A 24522-nucleotide genomic window follows, 5' to 3' on the forward strand; every position below is an offset into this window, starting at 1 on the left:
AGAGAACAGGTTTGTACTGGTACAGAATCCAGGAATACCAGTTAGGTTAACTGCCCGCCGTTACATAACTGAAATACTGTTGAAAAACGGCATTAAACCCAAAACAAACAAACAAAATAAATCGTATTCCAACTTTAAGAATATTGTGTGATAAACTTATCCATCTGAATGTTCCTATCTTCAGCATGTGCACACTAACAAAATTCAAAATTTCTACAAAGCTGGCGAATGGTTGTAATTGTGTTGTTTTGTCGAAAACATCAATATACTTGACGTTATATTTAGACATAAAGGAATTAAGGCACCAACTGAAGTGCAATGGTTAGAAAACAATGGGCAGACAAACGTCTTAATAAAAATAATACAAATAGACAGTGCATTTTATTTACATTGTAGAAATAAACAAAATGTACAAATAATTTACCATAACAATTTCTGCCGATAGGAAAAAATCGTATCATAAATTTATCCAGTGCATATATGCAAATATACAGGTGTGTTTCAATAATTATGTACAATGGCAAATATTGCAAATGGTACTGCCAACATTTAGCACATTTTTCAAAGAAAAAGGGGAATATTTCACACAACAACCATGAGATTATCAATACAAAGCTTGAGGAACAGGATCGCAATATACAGTTTGTGTTGTATATTTGAAAATATTCATTCAAACTCGAGTTTTTTTGTTACATTTACCACGTATGAAAAATATTACATTTACATTTTGACACAATGATATCATTTTACAATCAGTCAAATTATTGATCATAACTTCAGCTTTTTTGTGAAGTTTGACAAGTCCATTAACCCTTAGCCTGCTGCAGGCGAATTTAACAGCCTTTGCAAACAGCTTGGAACCAGATCAGACGCCGATTAAATCGGCGTCTGATCAGGTTCCAAGCTGTTTGCTACTCTGACAATATTTCTTCCAATTTTGGAGCAAATTGAATGAACTTTACAATTTTAGCAGACGACATTTCCAGCAGATGACAATTTATCTAGCATGCTAAAGGTTAAAACAGGAATATAATTACATTTCCTCTCATTTTTATCCCCACTTTTTTTGTTGGTGAGACAGTAACTGTTGCTTCACAGACTGTCCGAACTTATAGAAAAAGAAAAATATCCAAAAAATTTTCTGTCCCAAATGTTAGGTATGACAAAGAAGTATAAAATACATATTTTTATAGCTCTTTGGGTATGAGCAGGAAGGTCTAATACGGGGAGTAGACACTCCGTATAAATCAATACATTTATCTGTATTATGCTGTCGTCCATACCTGTAAATATCGACCAGTCGTTAGCGATCGATATTTTGTTTTCGCCACTATCGATTAGCGTGTAATTAGCATATTACCTCATGTTAATCATGGAGCTATAACACCTTTTGTTCAAAGGGTTTACCAGTCACATGTTAAGTGGCGATAATTAGATGATCAGAGATTGATCTAAAGGGATTCTGAAGGAAAAGGGATTCTGAAGGAAAAACCGCATGCGACTGCATGTGGTGATATGCTCAATTATTATGAATTAACTCGAGCTCACTTCCATGAAGATATATTTTACCACGTAACTTCAAACCTTTATCAAAGAACCGATTTTTGTTGGATTTGAATAAATAAAATGGAAAAAAAAACCCCAGAAAGCTGACACTTTTCTTAATCTTGTAGAGCCATAATTATAATTATTGTTTATTATGTCAGATTTCTACATACAGAAACAAACATTCTTCTTGAACGCAGAGAATGTTTCAAACGAAATTGTTGATTATACTCAAAAAATTAGTTTAATAAATTTAATCTTAAAACTGATGTGTGAAAAATACAATGTATTTAAATTAAAATAACAATAAATTTTTAAAAAAGGCCGACAACTAAGTTACATTTAGTATTCTGAACTTTTAAATAAAACTGCAGAAAATCATCTAGGTTTAACACGCATTTAAATGGTGAAGAACAAAGCAATATCATAAACAAATATTTTCAGGCAATAGTTTACAGTTTCGACTTGCTATTTTCATTAAAAAATTTCCTAATTTTATTGTTCTAAATACCGGTACTCTGAATCAACAAGGCAAATATCATGTAAAAAACGACATCTTTCTCTCTGGGTAAGACAAGCCTAGATTTAGCCATTTTCACAGGGCGAAAATTAACATTAATGTAGATATTTTCCATTTAAAAACAGATGCAGGCAATAATTTCATGGCAGAACTTTTGTTTTCAACAAAAAATTCAAAAAATGCTTACCCAGATTTTCACTGAAAGGCCGAGTTAAACTGTAAGGCGTAAGTGTGTGAGTAATAGCAGAATAACCTACGGCATACGCTTCGATTGGACGACAGCATAAGATAAGATAAATGCCGCTTTCCAGTCCCCGTATCAGTTGTTCCAGGTATGAGAAAAATAATTATTTTGGCAAATTTTGATGGTGCCCCAACTCTTGGGGAAAATACGGTAATGTCTGAAACTATAATAATGCCATTGAAAATTGTTTGAATCTTTACCACAATTTCCATGGCTTGTCAAAACAGTCGATTTACTATGAATAGTTCAAAGCATTTACAAAAAGTTGAAAATATTTAGGTCATGTATATATTTCCATGTAGTCACAATTTTTGTACATCTAGAGTATTGTTCAAATATTGAAAAAATATTTGCTATTTTTCACTGTGAATTATCACATTTAATATTTTACTCCAATATATAAAAGTATGTATACAATGTAATAGTTTTGATGAATATCCAATATCTATGCTTTAAAAAATGTTCAAATTTGCTTTATTGCCATACTTGTGTATTTGATTCACATGAATGCCTTTGTAACTCCATTATAAGGGTGGAACAGATTTTTATTCAATAATTTTAGATGAAAAGAAATATTGAAACACACCTGTATACCATTTTGTCATTTTATTTGGAAACATTACCAGAGAATATTCGACCAGTCATTTTTTTTCTTTCAATAAAAAAATAACAAGAATATCTAATAAAATAACATAAATTTTGTTAATAAATTAATAGATAAATAAATAAATAAATAAATAAATATGTAAGTAGTTAGATAAATAAATATTAAGTCTATCAGAAAACAACAATTGAAATTTAATGTATTTAAACAATCAATGTATACAATAAAAGCCAACTTATCAATGTCCCCAAATCAAACTCTATAAAAAATGGGTATGTTTCGGATTGTATCTGAAAGTCAGATTAACTCGCCTTTCTACACCGATAACTCATACATAAATTACTCTGACTATGATCATAGAATAAAAGGACAAGTGTTGTTTTAATCTATGATCATGTGTTATAGTGAAAACAATTTAAAATTCACTTTTAAATGTCAGAAAACTGGAAGTATCAACAAAAAGAATGTCAGGATTGATAGAGTAGGAGAGCCGTTAGGCAAAAATATTTTGCAAGTTATACATAAAGATGCTCAGGCATCAAGTGATAAAACAATCCTCCTTAAAGACCCCAACAAAGAAAATTTGTGTGTGTACATGTACATGTCCATGATGGTAATTATTCATGATTTGTATAATTATAATGTATAAAAAAAGAGAACTACAACTATCTCTAGTTACAAACTGACAGCCAGGACAATGTGTTCAATGTCTTAATATTGTATTGAATTTATGTATCAGTATACACTGTACTTGATGTATTTAGTAAAGTTTAGACCACGGCGGCTGTTTCTACAGTGTATTTTAAACAGTTATTTATCTAGGTTTTTAAAACAATACCGAAAAAAGATTGAGTGAATAAGTAAACAGATGAAGCTGTGAACACTTAAATTCTGGAAGGGCCTAAATTGTACCATTTGCCATTTTGTAGTGTAGCTGTCTCATACCTGTATTATCAGATTGACTTTCATGAAGTTTACAAAAGGGGGTGGGGGTTAGTAGGTCACTTGGTTGTGGTGGGTCTTTAAGTCCTCAGTCAACCTTCTTGGTTTTTGTCCAACCAGAACAGGCAAAAAAAAAAAATGAATGAATGAAACAATATTATTGAAAACTTGTTACAAAAACTATGTGTTCATAACTATAATAAATGTTAAATGCAGTATGAAAATATAAGTCATGAACAGTGCTGCCAAAACACACGTGTAAATAACAATACAAACTATAGTCTGTTTCTAAAATATATAAAAATGTACCATTTTCATGAGCACAGAAATAAAAAAAATGAGTATTACCGTTCAACATAAGAAAATATTTTCCCGTTACTAACAAAGAAACAGATAGTTTCATGGCAAAGGGATTTCAAAAGAATAAATACTTGAACTGTGATATTCTTCATCAACTTGCACTGGTTGCATAAGGTCAGACTGTTTACTGAAACTTTATTCTTGTCGGAATTAGACAGTTACTTGGCCTTATAATACTGATGCGCCACATACTCTGTCGAAAATTGACACCGTACATACATTACACAAACATTCAGGAGCAATTATCATATATACCTCGCTGTCATTTACCTAATTATCTACTTGAACGTGGCACCATATTCGATTTGTAACAACATTGCTTCATTTTCTAAGCATAAATATTAAATATATTTCTTGTCATTTGGAATAGTTCGAGTCGCTAGGAAAATATAATTAGAAACAGGTAAATAAAGTATACATAATACACGTTGAAAAATGTACTGTTTGTGCCAATAGGTGTGGTCAAAATGACGTGTTTCGATCTGGCAAGTGGAAATAAGCACAATGGCTGTAGTGGTAGTAGCATGTGTAAAGTATATTATAAATGCTGAGAAAATTGAGCGAATAATCTGAGCGTTTGAATGATTACAAAAAGTACAATTGTTGCACAAGACAGCCCTAGACAGAGATTAAGCTAATCAGTTGTCTGTCGTTAAAAGCAAATATTTTAAAGATCTTTGATTGTAAATGTCTTGAGCGCACATCTCTTGTCGATTGTAGAATAATACGGTTCCTCTTGACCAGGAGCATCTTTCATCACATTTTCTACGTCATAAACTTTGCTACGCCCACAAAATACATTATCCAAGCTCATTTGCGATGGCGTGGAATGAGACACTCCCATCGACATCCTCTTGGGAGAATCTCGTATAACTGTCTCAACGTCATAAAATTTGCTCCGCCCACTAACAAAACCATCATCTAATCCAGTATGTGATGACATAGATGGAGCCATCCTAATTGACGTCTGTGATTGCCGTTTTGAAAGCCGTTTTTGCTCACTCAATTTCCTCTCTAACTTTTGCTTCCGTTCATTTTGTTTGGCATCACGCATCGCGCGCCGAAAACTACTTACGTAGCAATACAAAGCTATAGATGCAGAACCGCCGAGGAAAAAGGAAAGTCCTCCGACAAGAAACATTTGAGCAAGACTGAATCTGGGTTTCTGCATGAAACCGTCGGACATTGAGCTTGAAAGAGCAACATCTGAAAACAAACATTTTATAATTCTCTTTATATTTGATGATGATTTACAATTTTGACACTTTAATGAATTCGTAGACTGGAAGTTTTCTGTGTTTGATTCATGAAATGACAACAAATTTAACTGAAATTGAACTTCAAAGTCATTTAATATCAATTCAAATCTGTATGAACAAAATTAACAAAGAACAACTCAACAGGTCAATGTACATTGCAAAGGTCTGAATCTGACATGAAACTTGGTCCAGCATTGTTTAAAGTCAAGTCAGATTTGTCTGTACATGTATGTAAAAAAAAATTGCCACTTACTAACACATGGTCCCATATCACAATCAACCGTCTCCTGTCTGTTACCTTCACATGGTATGATATATTTATTGCCAGGAGGTAAACTGTCACATTCACGGAATCGAACCATCACCCCAGCCCCACACGTTACCGAGCACCCTGATATAGCCGACCAACAACTCCAAACACCTGAGATATTAATGAATTTCAAAGCTATGCATATTTTCTCAAACCTATGTATCAATACGAACATTTAAAGTAAGTTTATTTAATATTTTAAGTTAGTAAGACATATATTAAAGCATTTTTAATGTACATGTATTATTTGTTATGTAGTCAATATCATGAAACAAAAAACAGCCATTTTTGATATCGACATTTATCACAAATTGCTACATTCTTTGAAACCACAGAATTAAATTGTCAATAACATCTTAACATCAGGTGCTAGGAGACCACTGGAGTTAATTTGTATGTTTATTCTTTTTTTTTTGTAAAATAATAAACTTAATTCGCCTTATCCAATTTACCTTGACATGGGTGAGGATTGCACTCATGGCCCTCCATGGCATGACCAGGACAGTCACGTCCCTGGCCAAGAGGTTTCGGGTTATTGCAGTCCCTTTTCCGCCATCTTAGTCCACCATCACAGTCACGTGAACAGGTAGACCACGAGTTCCATTCTGACCAACCGCCGTCAGTATCGCTGACAAGAGCGACATCTGTAAAAAGTGGTTATGAATTATCGATTTAAGACTGCCAAATTTTGATCTATGGTTAGGACTTAAGGCTTGCCTCTTTACCACCATTCCTTGCCCATAACAGCTACATACTGAATTATCCAAAAAACTACAACTTTTTTTTATTTTACAGAATATTTTATAAATATCACAAGGTGAAAAAGTGTTAGTTCATGCAAACCATGCTTCTGAAATGTGATCTTAAAGTCTATGCTTACCATTGAGAATCTTACAAGCATTCTCAAGGAACGGTCCATTTTGAAGTTTTGATTGATAACGTAGTTAGAGGAGTTTGTAACATTATGGCATGCCTAAGTTATCTTTAAACCTAGAGTAGACCATAAATTTACATAATGTGGCAAACACTTTTTTTTCAAGTGTTTTATTAAATAGAACTTAATGAAAGCATTAATCACTGATATCAAAAACATTGATCCTAAATTGAAAAGATGCAGATATTCAAAAAACGTATGTAAGGTTTTTTTACCCTTACCATAATCCTAAAAACATCCAAAAAGAAGTGCATCCTCTACAGAAAATAGTTCAGTGATAAAGTAGACACACCTGTAGGTACATCGCTGATTGAAATCCAACTAACCATTGAGATGAAGTAAATTCTTTCAGTTAAATCCATCTGTAGAGTCCATGGTTACATCATAGTTGTTACCGTGATACTAATTTACTGACAATCAAATTTTGTTAAAAAAATGACTAATCAAACTGAATGTAGGTAAGACTTATGGATTCTATGTCATTTATGGGCTGGAAGGCCTGAATGGAGCTTCATTTAGTCGAGATGAGTAAAAACTCAGATATGAGCTTGCTGAGAATTGTTAACAAAGTTGGGGTAATGCAACAGTTTTGGTGGCTGTCGTGACGGCAAGCTAGTAATTCAAGGGTCATACATCCGGTCTTAATAAAAGCAGTCTTGTTAATTAAGGAACATGCAAATAATGTATTTATTTTGATAAAGAATCAAGGGTACTGCACCAAAAACCAAAAAAGACACTGATGGTTGGCTGCAATAAGGATCATTTACTCAGCATGTCCAATCAACCTTTGATGTTTCAACATTCTGGGTCTAGTGGTTCTAAAGTTATTGATCGGAAAGACTTTTCCATGTTCAGGCCACTGTGACCTTAACCTTTGCCAAGAGATCCCAAAAATCAATAAGTCCTATCACCCTATGAAGTTTGAAGGTTCTGGGTCAAATGGTTCCGAAGTTATTGATCTGAAACTGTTTTCCATGTTCTGGCCACTGTGACCTTGACCTTTGATCAAGTTAGTCAAACATCACTAGGGGTCATCTACTCTGCATGACCAAACATCCTATGAAGTTTCAACATTCTAGGTCTAATGGTTCTCAAGTTATTGATCGGAAATGGTTTCAATGTTCAGGCCCATGACCTTAACCTTTGCCTGATCGACCACAAAAATCAATAGGGTCATATACTATGTAAGTCCTATCATCCTATGACATAATAAGGTACTGGGTCAAATGGTTCCGAAGTTATTGATCTGAAACTCTTTTCCATGTTCTGGCCTCTGTGACCTTGACCTTTGATCAAGTGACCCAACAATCACTGGGGGTCATCTACTCTGCATGGCCAATCATCCTATAAAGTTTCAACATTCTGGGTCAAGTGGTTCTCAAATTATTGATTGGAAATGATTTCAATGTTCAGGTCCCTGTGACCTTGACCATTGACCGAGTAACCCCAAAAAGGGCAGAGTCATCTACTTTGTAAGACCTATCAGCCTACAAAGTTTGACAGTTCTAGGTCAAATGGTTCTCCAGTTATTGATAGAAAATGAAGTGCGAAGGATGGATGGCCCCTGTGACCTTGACCTTCCATAGAGTGACCCTAAAACAATAGGGGTCATCTACTTTGTATGTCCTATCACAAGTACTGGTAGTAGACCAACAAAGGCCTTACAATGGAATCTCTGTCCTTGGCGGCTGACCTGATTATCAACTTAAACAACATTATGTAATCATCTTATAATTCAAACCTGGTAAGCTTTTACACTATAGTGAACAAGAGCTCATAGAACACAAAATGCCTCCCCCCCCACACCCTTGATGCATTCAGTAACTGCACAAGGAACAGAAATTATTTGGTCACTGTGCATTGGATGTCTGACCTACTGACCTCAAAGCAATAATTATGGGTCTTTTACCAGTCATAAGTGACCTCAAATGTGACCTTATACCAAAGCATTCTCTAGTTATTTGGCAAAAAAAGTTCTACTGTTCTGGGTCAATGTGGCCATGACCTTTGACCTACTGACCTCAAAATCAATAGGGGTCACTGCTGGTCATGATCAACCTCTCTATTAACTTTCATGATCCTAGGCTCAAGTGTTCTTGAGTTATCATCTGGAAAGCGTAGACCTGTTCAGGGTTAATGTGACCTTGATCTTTGACCTGCTGATCTCAAAATCAAGAGGGGTCGTCTGCTGGTCATGATCAACCTCCCTATTAAGTTTTGTGATCCTACGCCCAAGCGTTCTCAAGTTATCATCCAGAAACGGTTTAACTGTTCCAGGTCACTGTGATCTTGACCTTCGTCCTAATGACCTCAAAATCAATAGGATAATCTGCTGCTCATGATCGAACTAGCTATTAAGTTTCATGATCCTAGGCCCAAGCATTATCAAGTCATCATTGGGAAACAGTTTAACTGTTCTGGGTCACTATGAACTTGACCTTTGACCCGCTGACCTCAAAATCAGTATGGGTCATCTGCTTGTCATGATCAACCTCCCTATCAAGTTTCATGATCCTAGGGCCAAGAGTTCTCAAGTAATTGTCCGGAAACCGTTTAAATGTTCTGGGTCACTGTGACCTACTGATCTCAAAATCAATAGGGGTCATCTGCTGGTCATGATCAACCTCCCTATTAAGTTTTGTGATCCTAGGTCCAAGTGTTCTCAAGTTATCATCCAGAAACGGTTTAACTGTTCCGGGTCACTGTGATCTTGACCTTTGACCTATTGACCTCAAAATCAATAGGATCATCTGGTCATGATCAACCTAGCTATTAAGTTTCATGATCCTAGGCCCAAGCATTATTAAGTCATCGTTGGGAAACGGTTTAATTGTTCTGGGTCACTGTGAACTTGACCTTTGACCTACTGATAAGGGTCATCTGCCGGTCATTACCAACGCCTTTATCAGTTTTCATGATCCTTTGCCCAAGCGTTCTTGAGTTATCATCCAGAAACTGCTTAACTGTTCCGGGTCACTGTGACCTTGACCTTTGACCTACTAATCTCAAAATCAATACGGGTCATCTGCTGGTCATGATCAACCTCCCTATTAAGTTTTGTGATCCTAGGCCCAACTGTTCTCAAGTTATCCTGAAACGGTTTAACTGTTCCGGGTCACTGTGATCTTGTCCTTTGACCTACTGATCTCAAAATCAATAGGATCATCTGCTGGTCATGATCAACCTAGCTATTAAGTTTCATGATCCTAGGCCCAAGTGTATCAAGTCATCGTTGGGAAATGGTTTAACTGTTCTGGGTCACTGTGAACTTTACCTTTGACCTACTGATCTCAAAATCAATATGGGTCATCTGCTTGTCATGATCAACCTCCCTATCAAGTTTCATGATCCTAGGCCCAAGAGTTCTCAAGTAATTGTCTGGAAACCATTTAACTGTTCTGGGTCACTGTGACCTTGTCCTTTGACTTACTGATCTCAGAATCAATAGGGGTCATTGGCTGGTCATTACCCACCCCTTTGTTAACTTTCATGATCCTTTGCCTAAGTGTTGTTGAGTTATCATCCGGAACCTGTTTAACTGTTCCGGGTCACTGTGACCTTGACCTTTGACCTACTGATCTCAAAATCAATAGGAGTCATCTGCTGGTCATGAACAACCGCCCTACCAACTTTCATGATCCTAGGCCAAAGCGTTCTTGAGTTATCATCCGGAAACCGATTGGTCTACGGACCAACTGATGTCTGCAAAACAATATACCCCTCCTTCTTTGAAGGGGGGCATAAAAAATTATATATTATTGTCAAACTCCATGCTCTAACCAGAGGAAAAAGAAGACTTTGATAGATATCAGGAAGGCATGCACAAATACAGGTAAGAGTACTTTCCTTCAATGAACCTTCATACATGCACCATACTTTAGTTCCTAATATTTACATTGACTTACTATATAGTGGACGCAACTTGACCCCGATGGTTGACCTTTGTATTATAATACATAATGAGGCACAACCTGTTTTTGAAAAGGAGTGTACGTAAAACACGGGCTGGAAGGAAATATAAATTTGTGTAAATATAAATTAGTGTATTGGAAAGTTTTAACTGATCAAATGAAAATATATATACTTTGATACTGCACTGTATACAAACTAATTCCATATAAATATACACGGCTACCCTAAGCACCCTTGATTTCTATAATGAAATGACCGATATGAATAATCAGCCTAAGGTCAACCATCGCGGTCAAGTTGCGACTACTATACCTACAGCATGTTTTGAATTCACAGCGCTTCATTGGCCATATCTGAATACATATCTCATCAAAAATAAAATCAGTGACTGTTGGGAGAAAGTGTGCACTACCCAGCAGCCACCATTAGAAGAACAAGCAAATTCGATGAATTGGTATCCCCCGCCGAAAGGGTTTGTGGTGAGGAATGGCAAAAAGATATATCCGGCAAAAAGTTAAGGATGTTAATAAGAAGCAAATAATTTCATTAGTCAAAATCAATTTAACAGAAAACAAATGTTTAATTAAAGAGTACATAATAAATGTATGATACTTTGATCCTGACTAAAGAATTTATTTTGAATGGGATATGCTTACTGTAATAAGCTTAGCTTTTAAAATTTAATGCAGTTAATTGAAATGTGAGCTTGAAGTTTAACTGGAATGAAATATTGTCTTTGAGTGGTTTGGCACCAGGTGTTGCTGTTTTACATGTACATTTGAACTTAAAAGATCAGATGTCCTTAAGAGAACACAGGTAAGATATCTTGAACATGGCTGAGGGCAAGGTTTGTGCAGTCACAACTTAACATGTTGAAGGTTTGAACATATAAAAAAAAAAAGGAATGGAAATATACATATCTATATATAGATATATGTATATATTTATTTTTTTAGGGGGTGGGGGTGCAGGGGAATGGGAGAGGAAACAAAATTTCACATGTTGATTATAAATATTGATTGAAAATTAAAAATGAAAAAAAAAAAAAAGGTAAAAGGGTGAAGTTGGAGGGGAGTGGGGGGGGGGGGGGGTGCAGAGGATGCATGATCAGTGGTAGGCATGACTGGGTGGAGTAGTGAGGTGGGGGAATGGTACAACTTGGAAGGTTTGAAAAAAATCTAAAATAAGAAATGAAAAAAAAAAAAAATTGGGAGGGGGGGGGGAGGGGAGTTGGGAGGGGGAGGGGGGGGGGTGACCAAGGCAAGTGGGTGACCAGGTGTGGGTGCGCAACTTCACATGTTTATAATAAATGTTCACAGAAAAGAATGAAAGAAATTTAATGAAATTCTGGCAAATGTTAAGTTTGTTATGTATAAATATGTGGATTTTTAGACAATTAAAGGGCAATAACTCTGAAGTTACAAAAAGAAATCCGTAAAAATTGACTGTGCACAACCACATTATAGTGTTCTAAATTCTGTTAAAGTTTCATAGTTCTAGGTCAAATATATCAAAAGTTATGATGCAGAAATTGGCATATCTATAGTACCCTATATAGTTAACACTAGAAACTTCTAAGGGCCATAACTCTGGTGTTACTTGGGCAATCTGTCTGAAACTTGATGGGCCCCATAACCTCATAGTGGTGAACATGTATATGAAGTTTGTTTGAAAAAAATCTAAAATAAGGAATGATTTTTTTTTTTTTTTTTTTTGGGTGGGGGAGGGGGGGGTCGGGGGATAGGGGGGAGGTGTGTGATCAAGGTAAGGGGGTGACCAGGTGTGGGTAAACAACTTCACATGTTTACAATAAATGTTCATGGAAAAGAATGAAAGAAATTTAATGAAATTCTACCAAATGGTAAGTTTGTTATGTACAAATATGTGGATTTTTATACAATTAAAGGGCAATAACTCTTAATTTACAAATAAATCAAAATGAAATTGTGTGTACACAACCACATTATGGTGATCTAAATTCTGTTTAAGTTTCATAGTTCTAGGTCAAATATAGCAAAAGTTATGATGCAGAAATTGCCATATTTATAGTACCCTTTATAGTTAACACTAGAAACTTCTAAGGGCCATTACTCTGGTGTTACTTGGGCAATCTGACTGAAACTTGACGGGCCGCAAGAACTCATTGTGGTGAACATGTATATGAAGTTTTAAATAAATATTCCCAACCATTTCCTAGATATGGCTCCGGACGGACGGACGGAAAGACGGACGGAAGGACAACGCCAAAACTATATCCCTCCGACTTTCGTCGGGGGATAAAAATCATTCCTGCGATTGCAAGTTCTGACTTCGGGTCCTTAGTGTAACGGAAGAAAAGACAAAACAAAAATCTTCAGTGATATTGCATTTTATTCATATTTCATACTTTACAAAAAATAGAGGGATTTAAATAAATACACACAATATACAAAAGAAATTAATATCTCAAAAGAAAAAAAGCATTGTACAAACAAAAATAACAAAATAAAATCAGAAATAGAAAAGACATTGATTAAGACAGATCCCCCTTATGGTCCATCACATTCGTCAATGCTTTTTCGAATAGGGCGAAATCTTTTTCCTTGCACATACGTAAGAGGAGGAGGGACTAAACTGTTTTATTACTTCTACTTGTTTTTACTTTTTGTTTTGTTGCATTTAAAGTAACAACTACATAATTATAGGTCATATGAAGGCTGCAGTCTGGCTTTTACTAGTGCAGGAAGACCCCGGGAAACCCTACAAGCAATATTTCATGCGTGGGCGAGCACCTGGGTAGAACCACTGACCTTCTGCAAGGAAGATAGATAGCTTCCTCACATGAAAGGACTGTACATCCCAAGGAAGGTTAATTCTTCTAAATGGAACATAAAACAAAAGATTTCTGCAACAATGTCAATGAACATCTAAGCTTTAGATCCCAACCCTATCCCCAGGCCACATTTACTCAGCTTTATTTTCCAAAATACAACTTTTATTCATCTAGGAAGTATGAACAAGTTTAAGGACCACAGGTCAGTTAAGTCTCTCTAACTTGACCAACTGACCCACTAATCCTTGATTAGTGATGTGACCTATTGACCACTCTATGTTGTGTGACCTTGACCTATGACCTAGTTATTGGTATATTGTATTTATCTATTGACCATAAACAAATCATTTTATTTTTTTGTTGTTTCTTATATATAAACCCAAATTTTCTCCAATTATTATTCAAGCAGGGAATAGTGTATAGCCTTGACCTTCGGCCTATCAAACCTAAAAGCTTATTACCATCTAATGTTATTGATCAAAGGGTGTTTTCTTACTCGACAGTCATTATGACCTTGAACTCTGACTTAATGACCTAAATAACAAATTTGTCTTTCATCAGAAACCAGTTGATAATCAGTCAGTGGATTCAGTCCCAAGGTAACCACTGTGATTACCAACAACAACAACAATTTCAATTTGTTTTTCAATTTAAGGTTTAAAAAACATGAAGGCATTTTTTACACACTAGGATATCATTTGCAACAATTTTATACATATATTTTTACAACCTGTTACTATTTTGACATAGATTGGTACATTCTTTGACTATTTTATACAACATGATACATTTAACCTCACTCCTTGCAAAGTTGGTTCTAAAGGTCCTGTACATTGCTCATCTGACCTAGATTCTATTGCCAAAATGACCCAGTTTCCAATTTGACCTCTATCAAATTCAGACAATATTCTGACATGATTTCATGTAGATCAGGTAGAAAATGTGGCATCTGGAGTTAAACACGTTTTTTCTATGATTTTGATCTAGGGGCATAGTTTTTTTTGGACCCAGTTTCAAACTTGACCAAATGTCATAAAGACAAGCATCAAGGTTTTTCCTATGACTTGACCTAGTGACCTAGTTTATGACCCAATTTGATCTAGTTTCCGTCTGATTTAGTTTTTATTCAGAATTAACTATATTTTTTGCCCCTAGCTTACTTAATTTCTATTTTTTCTATTTTGATCTAAATTTTATCAAGACAAATATTTTAAATTTGTTTCATGCAGATCAAGTAGAAAATGTGACCTCTTTAGTATTAACAAGGGATTTCTATGATATGACCAAGTGAACTAAAAAAAAATAAGATGACCAGGTTCTCAACTTGATGCAGATTTCATTAAGATTCATTTTGCCCATGTTTTATGTAGATTCTGGTAGCATCTGTGGCTTGTAACCATTTTTCCCTATGATCAGTGGCCCAAACATGTAAGTTTGGCATATAACCTACAAACAAACATTTTGGCCATGTTTCATGAGAGTTAATGTTTTTCTATTAAGTAACCTAGTGACCCAGTTTTTGGCGCAAGGTGATTCAGTACCAAGCCCAACCAAGGTTTTATTGAGACAAACATTCTGACAAACTTCCATTAAGGCTGAACCAAAACTGTGACCTACAAATTGCTATCAGCAAAAACAGACGTATGGCACTTAGTTCTGAGGTGGGCTAAAAAAGAAAAATTTGTTAAAATGTACAGCAGAGTTTATTACCCCATTAGTATTTCAATATAAATCTTACACAAAATAGGATTTTATCTTAAATATACAAATAAAAACCACTGACTTATCACAAACAGTAATTTTGTATGACTTTCTCCATGTTTTTTTTTTCTGCTTTTAGATTTTATATAGTTTGTCTTGTTTAGAGACATACTGCACTAAACAGACACATGTTTAACCCTTACCATTCTGGACATGATTGATTCTGCCTTTGCAACCAGTGTAGATCAAGATCAGCCTGCACATCCATGCAGTCTGATCATGGTCTGCACTGTTCACTATTCAGTCAGAAAATTTCCAGTAAACACCCCTTCAAATGATAAAATTTATGGTACTGTCCAAAATGGAAGATGGACCAGTCCATTGATAAAATTTAGCATGGTAAGGGTTAAAAAACTTCCAAACAGCACAACAATACTGACCTTAAATTTATAACAATAATATCAATTAGGCATGGACTTTAAGGTAAATCACACTTTTTCAATATATATTGCACTTACAACATATTATAAACACAAAACTTAGTAGTATATACTTGTTAAAGGGCCATAATCTAACTTTATTTACTCTTAACAGGAAATCTAAAATGATACATATGTATCTGTGCTGCCATACGAAAACCAATGTTAGGGCTTTATGACCAGCCCAGATCGAGATCAGTCCCTACTGATTGTTTTTCCCTACAACCATACTGTTTGTTTATCAATTTCACTGGCATACAAACAATATAGACCAGACTGCACTGTGTGCAGGCTTATAAGGATCTATTCTGGTCACAAAACACTAATGTTGGTCTGTGCACAGTGCCCATATAAAGATTAAAAGGCTAAAAAATGAAGCTTTAAAACTAATGTGCCCTCTTAATAAAAGTGAGGCTGAAATAAGAAAAGCTGCACTGGACATATTATTTACAGTCAAGGTCATTTCACATATTCACCAATCCAAATCTTAACAGAAACAAGAGGGCCATGAAGGCCCTGTATCGCTCACTTGACCTATTGACCTAAAGATCATCAAGATAGTTTCATTAAGATATGGTCATAAATGTTGGCCTCTAAAGCGTTAACTAGCTTTTTCTGTGATTTGACCCGGTGACCTAGTTTTTGACCCCACATGACCAAGATTGGAACTTGACCTAAAGATCATCAAGATTAACATTCTGACTAAGTTTCATGAAGATTCAGTCATAAATGTGGCCTCTAGAGTGCTAACAAGCTTTTCCTTTGATTTGACCTGGTGACCTAGTTTTTGACTCCACTTGACCCAGATTTGAACTTGACCTATAGATCATCAAGATTAACATTCTGACCAAGTATCATTAAGATATGGTCATAAATGTGGCCTCTAGAGTGTTAACTAGCTTTTCCTTTGATTTGACCTGGTGACCTAGTTTTTGATCCTACATGACCCGGATTCAAACTGGACTTTGAGATCATCATGATTAACATTCTGACCAAGTTTCATGAAGACATAGTCATAAATGCGGCCTCTACAGTGTTAACCAGCTTTTCCTTTGATTTGACCTGGTGACCTAGTTTTTAACCCCAGATGACCCAATATCTAACTTGTCCAAGATTTTATTGAGGGTAACAGTCTGACCAAGTTTCATTGAGACTGGGTCAAAACTGTGACCTCTAGAATGTTAACAAGCTTTTCCTTTGATTTGACCTGGTGACCTAGTTTTTAAACCCAGATGACCCAATATTGAACACATCCAAGATTTTATTGAGGGTAACATTCTTGCCAAGTTTCATAAAGATTGGGTCAAAATTGTGACCTCTAGAGTGTTAACAGTCAAATTGTTGACGACGGACAGCGGACGATGGACAACTGACGACAGACACAGGGCGATCACAAAAGCTCACCTTGAGCACTTTGTGCTCAGGTGAGCTAAAAAAATTAGAATGTTTTATGATTAATTGGCCATTTTAGATATATGCTGAAATGAAACCAAAAAGTAAACCGAAACCGAAAAGAAAAGGATAAATTGCAATCCTAGTTGTGTTAGCAAATTCAGTCTGTAAAGGTGAAAAGGTCTTTTTTTCACAAGTCGGTCGAATTACACATTTTTGCCCAAAGATTCAGATCAAATTCAATGGATATATGAAAAGCTTAGCTGACTCCTAAGCACTTAAAAAAGGCATCAGTTCAGGTTTGGTTTCAGTTTGTATATTGTGAAATGGCCTTTACTTTAAACTTTGTAAATGACAGCACATGTTATTTTAGGATGTTGATTTCACATCAAATTTTTATTATTACTTTACAAGTGGTTTTTTTTGTACTTGTATCAATATGGTTACAACAAAATGTAGTTCAAAATTTTGAGCCAAGAGAAGTTGAAGTTATAACATTGACTCATTATGTAACATTCAACAAGACCAATATCTCATCACCTTAGTGCAAAATGTAAAGAACTGTACTGACATACAGCGATGAACTTATCCACTTTTGGCACTAAGGTGAAGATAACTGTCAATAAATGCTTTTCGTACAGCAGATTTAAATTTTCATGTAACCTTTAGTACCCTGTATCAAGATTTATTCTTAGCTATATTGGCTAAACAACCTTGACAATGCTACTAAATTAACTCTATTTCATATATAAGTGTAAAATTTGATATTAAAGCTTTAAACCAAACTATAAAAGTAACTATTGTATGACTGTTTCCTCTGCTCAGTGCCAAAAGCAGTTAACTGCACTGATACAAAGAAGCAGTTAACAACTTTTTGCATAGAGCTGACGAAAATGTTCTTTATTGTATCAAAATTAGTATCTACTATAAAATGCACACATGACCATGCCATACCATTGACTAATGGTACACAGTGAGTATAAGTTATCTTCCATAGTTGCCTACTTTTTTCCAGAAAACTCTTTCACAATGAAAGAGAAAATATTCTCATCAAAAACATAATTAATGTAGAGTACATTTACTGTGCACGAGAAACATGTACAAGATATGGAAGGTAACATCTCACTTTGTACCATTCAATTTCATCAGGAGGTAACGAAAAACAAAGTATATACATGTACTACAACAAAAGAGTGTGTGTGTGCATGTGTCCGTGTGTTCATACCTACTTCACAATTACACAGTTTTACAAGATCACATAATTATTTCACAAAAATCAATATAAACACAATTAGGTGTTTCACATTGTTATATACATATATCTATGTGTGATTCATTCCAACATAAAAAAGAGATAAATGAACACAAAAATAATGAAAAATGAAAAGTGAAACAAATGTTTAGAATCGTGTAGTTTATAAAACATGAGTTGTCACCCTTGCCCTCGCTCTTTTAAAACAAGCTAAGAACAGTTTTTAATAATTTCTTTAGATCTGCATGTATATACCCATGTTAGATTATGAAGTTAAGATTTTGTTTCTTGTTTTACGTAAAAAACTGAACGGACTTTGTGGAAAAGGAGCATGGAAGTAAAGTCTGCGAAACTGTATGATCGATAATTCATACTGCTGCCTCCTTTTCAAAACATGCCATAACATAAAATTTTGATAAATTTGATAGAAATGTTTAAGAAAATGGCGGGAAAAGAAGGAAGTGCATAGAAGGATGTGCATGCACTTGCAATATTTTGATTTATGATGCATTACAATGATTCCCTATCATATCATAGCATAATGACAGAAGTTGCTTAGCAATAAAATACAGAAGAGAATTTATAGGTTATTACTGATTTCCAAACAAGAAGGTAACAGTTGCAGTGAACAGTAATTACTGTTACCCTACATGGAAAGGTGACAGGTCATGGTTTATGAACTAGCGCCCTAGCGTGGATATGAATGAGCTGAAATGACATGTGACTGAGACATGGAAAAAAAATTATACTGGCTCTAGTCCTTCTTTCTGACAGGAATGGCAATTCGTGGTTCAAGCTGCTTCAAGCGCACGAGTCTCTCAACTACTTGGCACGGAATCCACGTGCACTGTCAGATCTTTACAAACGCATATTATGCTTGCAGTTTATTGAGTCACAATTCACATTCTTCAAGACTGAACTGACAGCTCTGTTATATTTTTTTCTACTTCATCTAATACTAAAATAACACTATTCAAATGTCACATTATGACATCACATGACCTTGCAAGTCACGTATTTCACACTTTTAATATATAGCACAAATTTCTATGAAAAGTATTTCTTTTTAAAAAAAAAAACAACACAATAATATCACATCTTTTTTATACGTAAAAATTGTCCTATATCTTGAATGATTTATCCTACGTTTGTCCACATGTTCGTACTTCATCCATACCCACATTTCTGACAAACTAAAAATATCCCAAGCGTTCTACATTTACAATACCCTCTAAACAATCTTCGTCTATGTTTGCAATAACGTCTAAGAACACGATCTATGGGTGAATGCGTGTCAATTCCACTGCTAAGCTCACCTGAATCGTGACACTGTCCTCCGTCAAAACAGAACCGTGCCTGAGTTTTTATATGTTTAGACTGTATCATTGTCTGACTCGGCACTTTAGCCTGGCACATAAATCTAAATCTCTCCTCAAAGTAACCTCCCTTTGTATGATTTGTGGCAACCCAGGGAGTCCATGGAGTCATTTGGTTAAGCACTATTAAAAAGAAAAGACACAGATTAGATACTAGGAGAAACAGAGCTAAATCAATGTACTGTAGCTTTGGTAATATTCGTAAAGATGTTATTTTTACTTAATATATTCATAACAGCTAGACTTTGCTGGAATATTTACTAAACACAAAGAGACGGAAGTCACAAATAAGGAGGCAGACAAAATAAAAGGAATGCAAAATTACCAAATTTGTACAAAGTTTAACATGTTCAGAATTTTGATAATATTATATATTCTAATATGCTTTTCTCTGTTAAAACACTCTTATGCTAGAATGACGTCACGTTAACATGAGGTGGCGTCAATATTTTTGTTGCAACCAAGAAAGAGCGCTACTGTATTTTATTTACTGTTTTAGATTAAGGGCATATTAGAATCGAAATAATTTATACCAAAACCGTATTTTAACACTATTTATACACTCGGGCGGTAATACGTCGTACAAATAATTTAAATTATTACGCCCGATGTATAACTGCCCATCATGCATAAATGAGTGTTAAAACACTCTTTTGCTATAAATTATTTCTTAAATAGTCTTTTAGAAATAAAAGAGTCAAGCTAGAATCATAATTACATTAAAGTCTGACATATTCAAACAGGTAATCAAATCAAGACAAAATTATGTAACTAAAATTTCTAGCTAATTGAAGATTTAGATTAGCTACAGAGAACTACTAAACTGTTCTCCTTCCTGCACACAATTTTATTATATTTTGTTTAAGAGAAGGCTTTGGGAATAGAGATTTTCTTATATATTAAGAGAACAACATGGCCAAGTGCATAAGGTTGCTCAAATGAAGGCATAAAACGTAGTGTAGGTAACTTCCTAAACACAACATCAATGAAGAGGAAAACAACATGTTTTATCCAGGTTTTGTGAAATTAAATCATCACAATTTATTCTGTTTTTGTGAATTTAATCTATCTAGTTTAAAATTTAAATAAAAGCTGTTGTCAGATAAAATCTTAGAATACCATTTTGAGGCTCAAAATTGAAATATAACATATAGCAAGATTTAAAAATGATAAAAAAGTGAATAAATCCACATACTTTCACAAATTTGAGTATTGCACATTCTCCACTCTTGAGTATTCCCCACACAGGGTATAGAATCAACTGGAGGTGGAGGCTCTATACAACTTCTCCTCCGCGTTTGAATTCCTCCGTTACAATTAGCGGAGCACTCGCTCCAATCTGCCCACATTTTCCAGTTACCTTTCACTGGTGGTACTGTAAACATTATTATAACTTTGACATAAAGCAAATTATAAATCTTTGTTTTCGTGTATGATCTTTATTTAATTACTTCATGGAGGTATATTTTGTCTATAGCAAATTTCTTTCATGCTTTTTCCCTTTCTTACTAGACAAGTTTCTGAGCAATAACATTTTTCCACTTGAAGTAGATGTTTTGACTATATCACAACCATGAACAAAGTCCTAGGTCCTACGCTAATTGCAAAACATGGTTTACCAGAAATAAAATCAGTATGATCTGAATGTCAGTAGAGGAAGCATTCTGGCAACTGAACATAGACATTAAACTAAACCTTTGCAAGCTCACAATTTCAGTATCAGTAGAAAGTATTGCAAAAAATTCTAATGGAAGCACCAAAACGTCACTGTATACCATAGTTGTTTCTAAAGTCTGCTTCCTGTAAGAACCAGTACTAGTGCCTTTTGAGAAGGTGTCGTCCCCAGCCATGTGGGACTCAAATGCAAGACCTTTGGGTTGAGTGCATGACACCTTAATTGCTCCCATTAAATACTTTAATGAGGTTAACAACTCGCCTGGACAAAGTTGATCACCCTGACTACAGTCCATTTCAAAATCTAAACCTATGCAGTTCCTCCCATCAAATCTAGACAGAGAATTACACCTGAACTGTTTCCCTCAAAACTTTAATATGAAGGTGAACAACTCACATGGACAAGGTGGATGACCTTGACAATAGTCCTCTTCAAAATCTAGTCCTATACAGTCCCTCCCACCAAATCTAGGTGGAGGATTACTGCAGTAACGATGTCGCTGTCGAGTCGCCATTGAGCCACATGTCTGTGAACAAGCTGACCATGACGTCCATTCAGTCCACTGACCATGTGCTGAAATATCAAATAAAATTTATAGAAGAGTACAAATGTACTCTAAAAGTCTTTATTGTTTTCAGAAATAAATCTAATTTATTTATTTCATTTTCTTGGGTTTAACGTCACACAGGCACAATTATAGGTCATTTTCCAGCTTTGATGGTGGAGAAAGACCCCAGGTGCCCCTCCGTACATTACTTCATCATGAGCGGGCACCTGGGTAGAACCACCGACCTTCGGTAAGCGAGCTGGATGGCTTCCTCACATGAAGAATTCAACGCCCCGATTGAGGCTTGAACCCACATTGATGAGAGGCAAATGATTTTGAGTCAGAGACCTAAACTGCTCAGCCACGGAAGCCCCGAAATAAATTTAAAACAATTATTTAGTATTTACTTATGATTAAACTAAAAACTAAAATACCAATGAGAAGAAATCATCTTAAGTTTATAAAAACAAGAGGACCATGATGGTCCTGAATCGCTCACCTCTTCCCACATGACCCAGTTGATAAACATTCAGACCAACTTTCATACAGATCCCATGAAAAAAATGGCCTCTAGAGAGGTCACAACGTTTTTTTCATTATTTGACCTACTGACCTACTTTTTGAAGGCACGCGACCCACTTTCGAACTTGACCTAGATATCATCAAGATGAACATTCTGACTAATTTTCATGAAGATCCATTCACAAATATGGCCTCTAGAGATGTCACAAGGTTTTTCTATTTTTAGACCTACAGACCTAGTTTTAGCCCTACTGACCTAGGTTTCGAGATTGATCTAGATATAATCAAGATGAACATTCAGACCAACTTTCATACAGATCCCATGAAAACTATGGCCTTTAGAGAGGTCACAAGGTTTTTCTATTATTTGACCTACTGACCTAGTTTTTGATGGCACGTGACCCACTTTCGAACTTAACCTAGATATCATCAAGCTGAACATTCTGACCAATTTTCATGAAGATCTCATGAAATATATGGCCTCTAGTGAGGTCACAAGGTTTTTCTATTTTTAGGCCTACTGACCTAGTTTTTGATGGCACATGACCCAGTTTCAAATATGACCTAGATATCATCAAGATGAACATTCAGACCAACTTTCATACAGATCCCATGAAAACTATGGCCTTTAGAGAGGTCACAAGGTTTTTCTATTATTTGACCTACTGACCTAGTTTTTGATGGCACGTGACCCAGTTTTGAACTTGACCTAGATATTATCAAGGTGAACGTTCTGACCAATTTTCATGAAGATCTTGTGAAATATGTGGCCTCTAGAGAGGTCACAAGGTTTTTCTATATTTAGACCTACTGACCTAGTTTCTGATGGCACATGACCCAGTTTCGAACTTGACCTAGATATCGTCAAGGTGAACATTCTGACCAATTTTCATGAAGATCTTATGAAATATATGGCCTCTAGAGAGGTCACAAGGTTTTTCTATTTTTAGATCTACTGACCTAGTTTTTGACGGCACGTGACCCTGTTTCAAACTTGACCTAGAAATCATCAAGATGAACATTCTGACCAACTTTCATAAAGATCCCACAAAAAATGTGACCTCTAGAGTGGTCACAAGCAAAAGTTTACGGACGGACGGAGGCACGGACGGACGACGGACGCTGCATGATCACAAAAGCTCACCTTGTCACTATGTGACAGGTGAGCTAAAAACAGCTTTGAATTCATCACAATTTACCCTGATGTATACCAGTAAATTAAGGACTCTATGATCAGGGATAAAAACATCCATTAATTTAACATTTCACAGCTTATCCAAAAAAAATCCTCTTACCTGTACAGTTTGTGACTTCTACGCTGGCGCCCACACAAGGCTGACCTCCGTAGTACGGTTTCGGATTATCACATGACCTTGACCTACACAGACATTCTCCTGCAGTGGCATCCCCACCTACCTGGGAACATAATTCCCATCCTGACCAATCTGACCAGCCCCCATTTACTGAAATTACAAACAAAAAATTTGCTATATACTCTTCAAAATGGAGGACACAAAATTCTTGTTATTGTTCCACTACTGAAAAATTCATTGTAGAACTAAATTAAAAAAATCTGTAATTAAGTGATGGCAAATCTGCTTTTGAGACTTGTCGCCAAACTCAGTTATATGACCTTGGTCCCGGAAGCCAGACAGACCAAAGCATTCCACAATGAACTGGGTAGACAAATTCGATAATCTTATTCTAGACAGTTGGAAGACATAAATAACTTACCAGGGTGGGGTACAAAAGGACATCCGGTCATACTCTGTGACCAGAAATGGACTTCAGGTTGTCCAGAAGGGGCTGGCGTGCATTCACTTGTGTATTCATTCCATCCACAATATGGGTCATTGGCGCTTAAACACAAGCTGAAATACAAATTTATAGTACCAGTATGTGATTTAGTCATTCCTAAAATCTATCTGTTTTGTTTTTGTTTTTGTTGGGTAACATCGCACCGACACAATTCAGGTCATATGGTGACTTTCCAACTTTGATGGTGGATGAAGACCCCTTGTGCCCCTCCATGCATTATTCCATCAAGAGTGGGTACCTCAAACTTACAAGCATTAACTATATCTGATGTGATTCATGCTATACAGGGACACATACTGTGAAATCATTTAATTTTGT

General features: G+C 35.5%; 1 protein-coding gene across 6 annotated transcripts in view; it reads right to left on the reverse strand.

Moving 5' to 3' along the window:
- Nucleotides 1-368: 368 nt before the first annotated feature.
- LOC123560920 (semaphorin-5A-like) overlaps nucleotides 369-24522 on the reverse strand; it is a 113762-nt gene continuing 89608 nt past the window's right edge. For 5 of the 6 annotated variants that reach the window (XM_053552337.1, XM_053552338.1, XM_053552336.1 and 2 more), the window contains 8 exons: nucleotides 24121-24257; nucleotides 23682-23849; nucleotides 21714-21890; nucleotides 20838-21017; nucleotides 19583-19765; nucleotides 6237-6428; nucleotides 5728-5895; nucleotides 369-5421 (listed from right to left, as the gene is read on the reverse strand). In XM_053552337.1, coding sequence (XP_053408312.1) covers nucleotides 4883-5421; nucleotides 5728-5895; nucleotides 6237-6428; nucleotides 19583-19765; nucleotides 20838-21017; nucleotides 21714-21890; nucleotides 23682-23849; nucleotides 24121-24257 — 1744 coding nt within the window. In that variant the 3' untranslated portion in view covers nucleotides 369-4882. Of the gene's footprint in view, nucleotides 5422-5727; nucleotides 5896-6236; nucleotides 6429-12982; nucleotides 19766-20837; nucleotides 21018-21713; nucleotides 21891-23681; nucleotides 23850-24120; nucleotides 24258-24522 lie in introns of those variants that run through there. The other variant, XM_053552340.1, reaches the window with a different exon arrangement.

The sequence above is a fragment of the Mercenaria mercenaria genome, chromosome 10, assembly GCF_021730395.1.
Source record: "Mercenaria mercenaria strain notata chromosome 10, MADL_Memer_1, whole genome shotgun sequence".
Taxonomy (NCBI): Eukaryota; Metazoa; Mollusca; class Bivalvia; order Venerida; family Veneridae; genus Mercenaria; species Mercenaria mercenaria.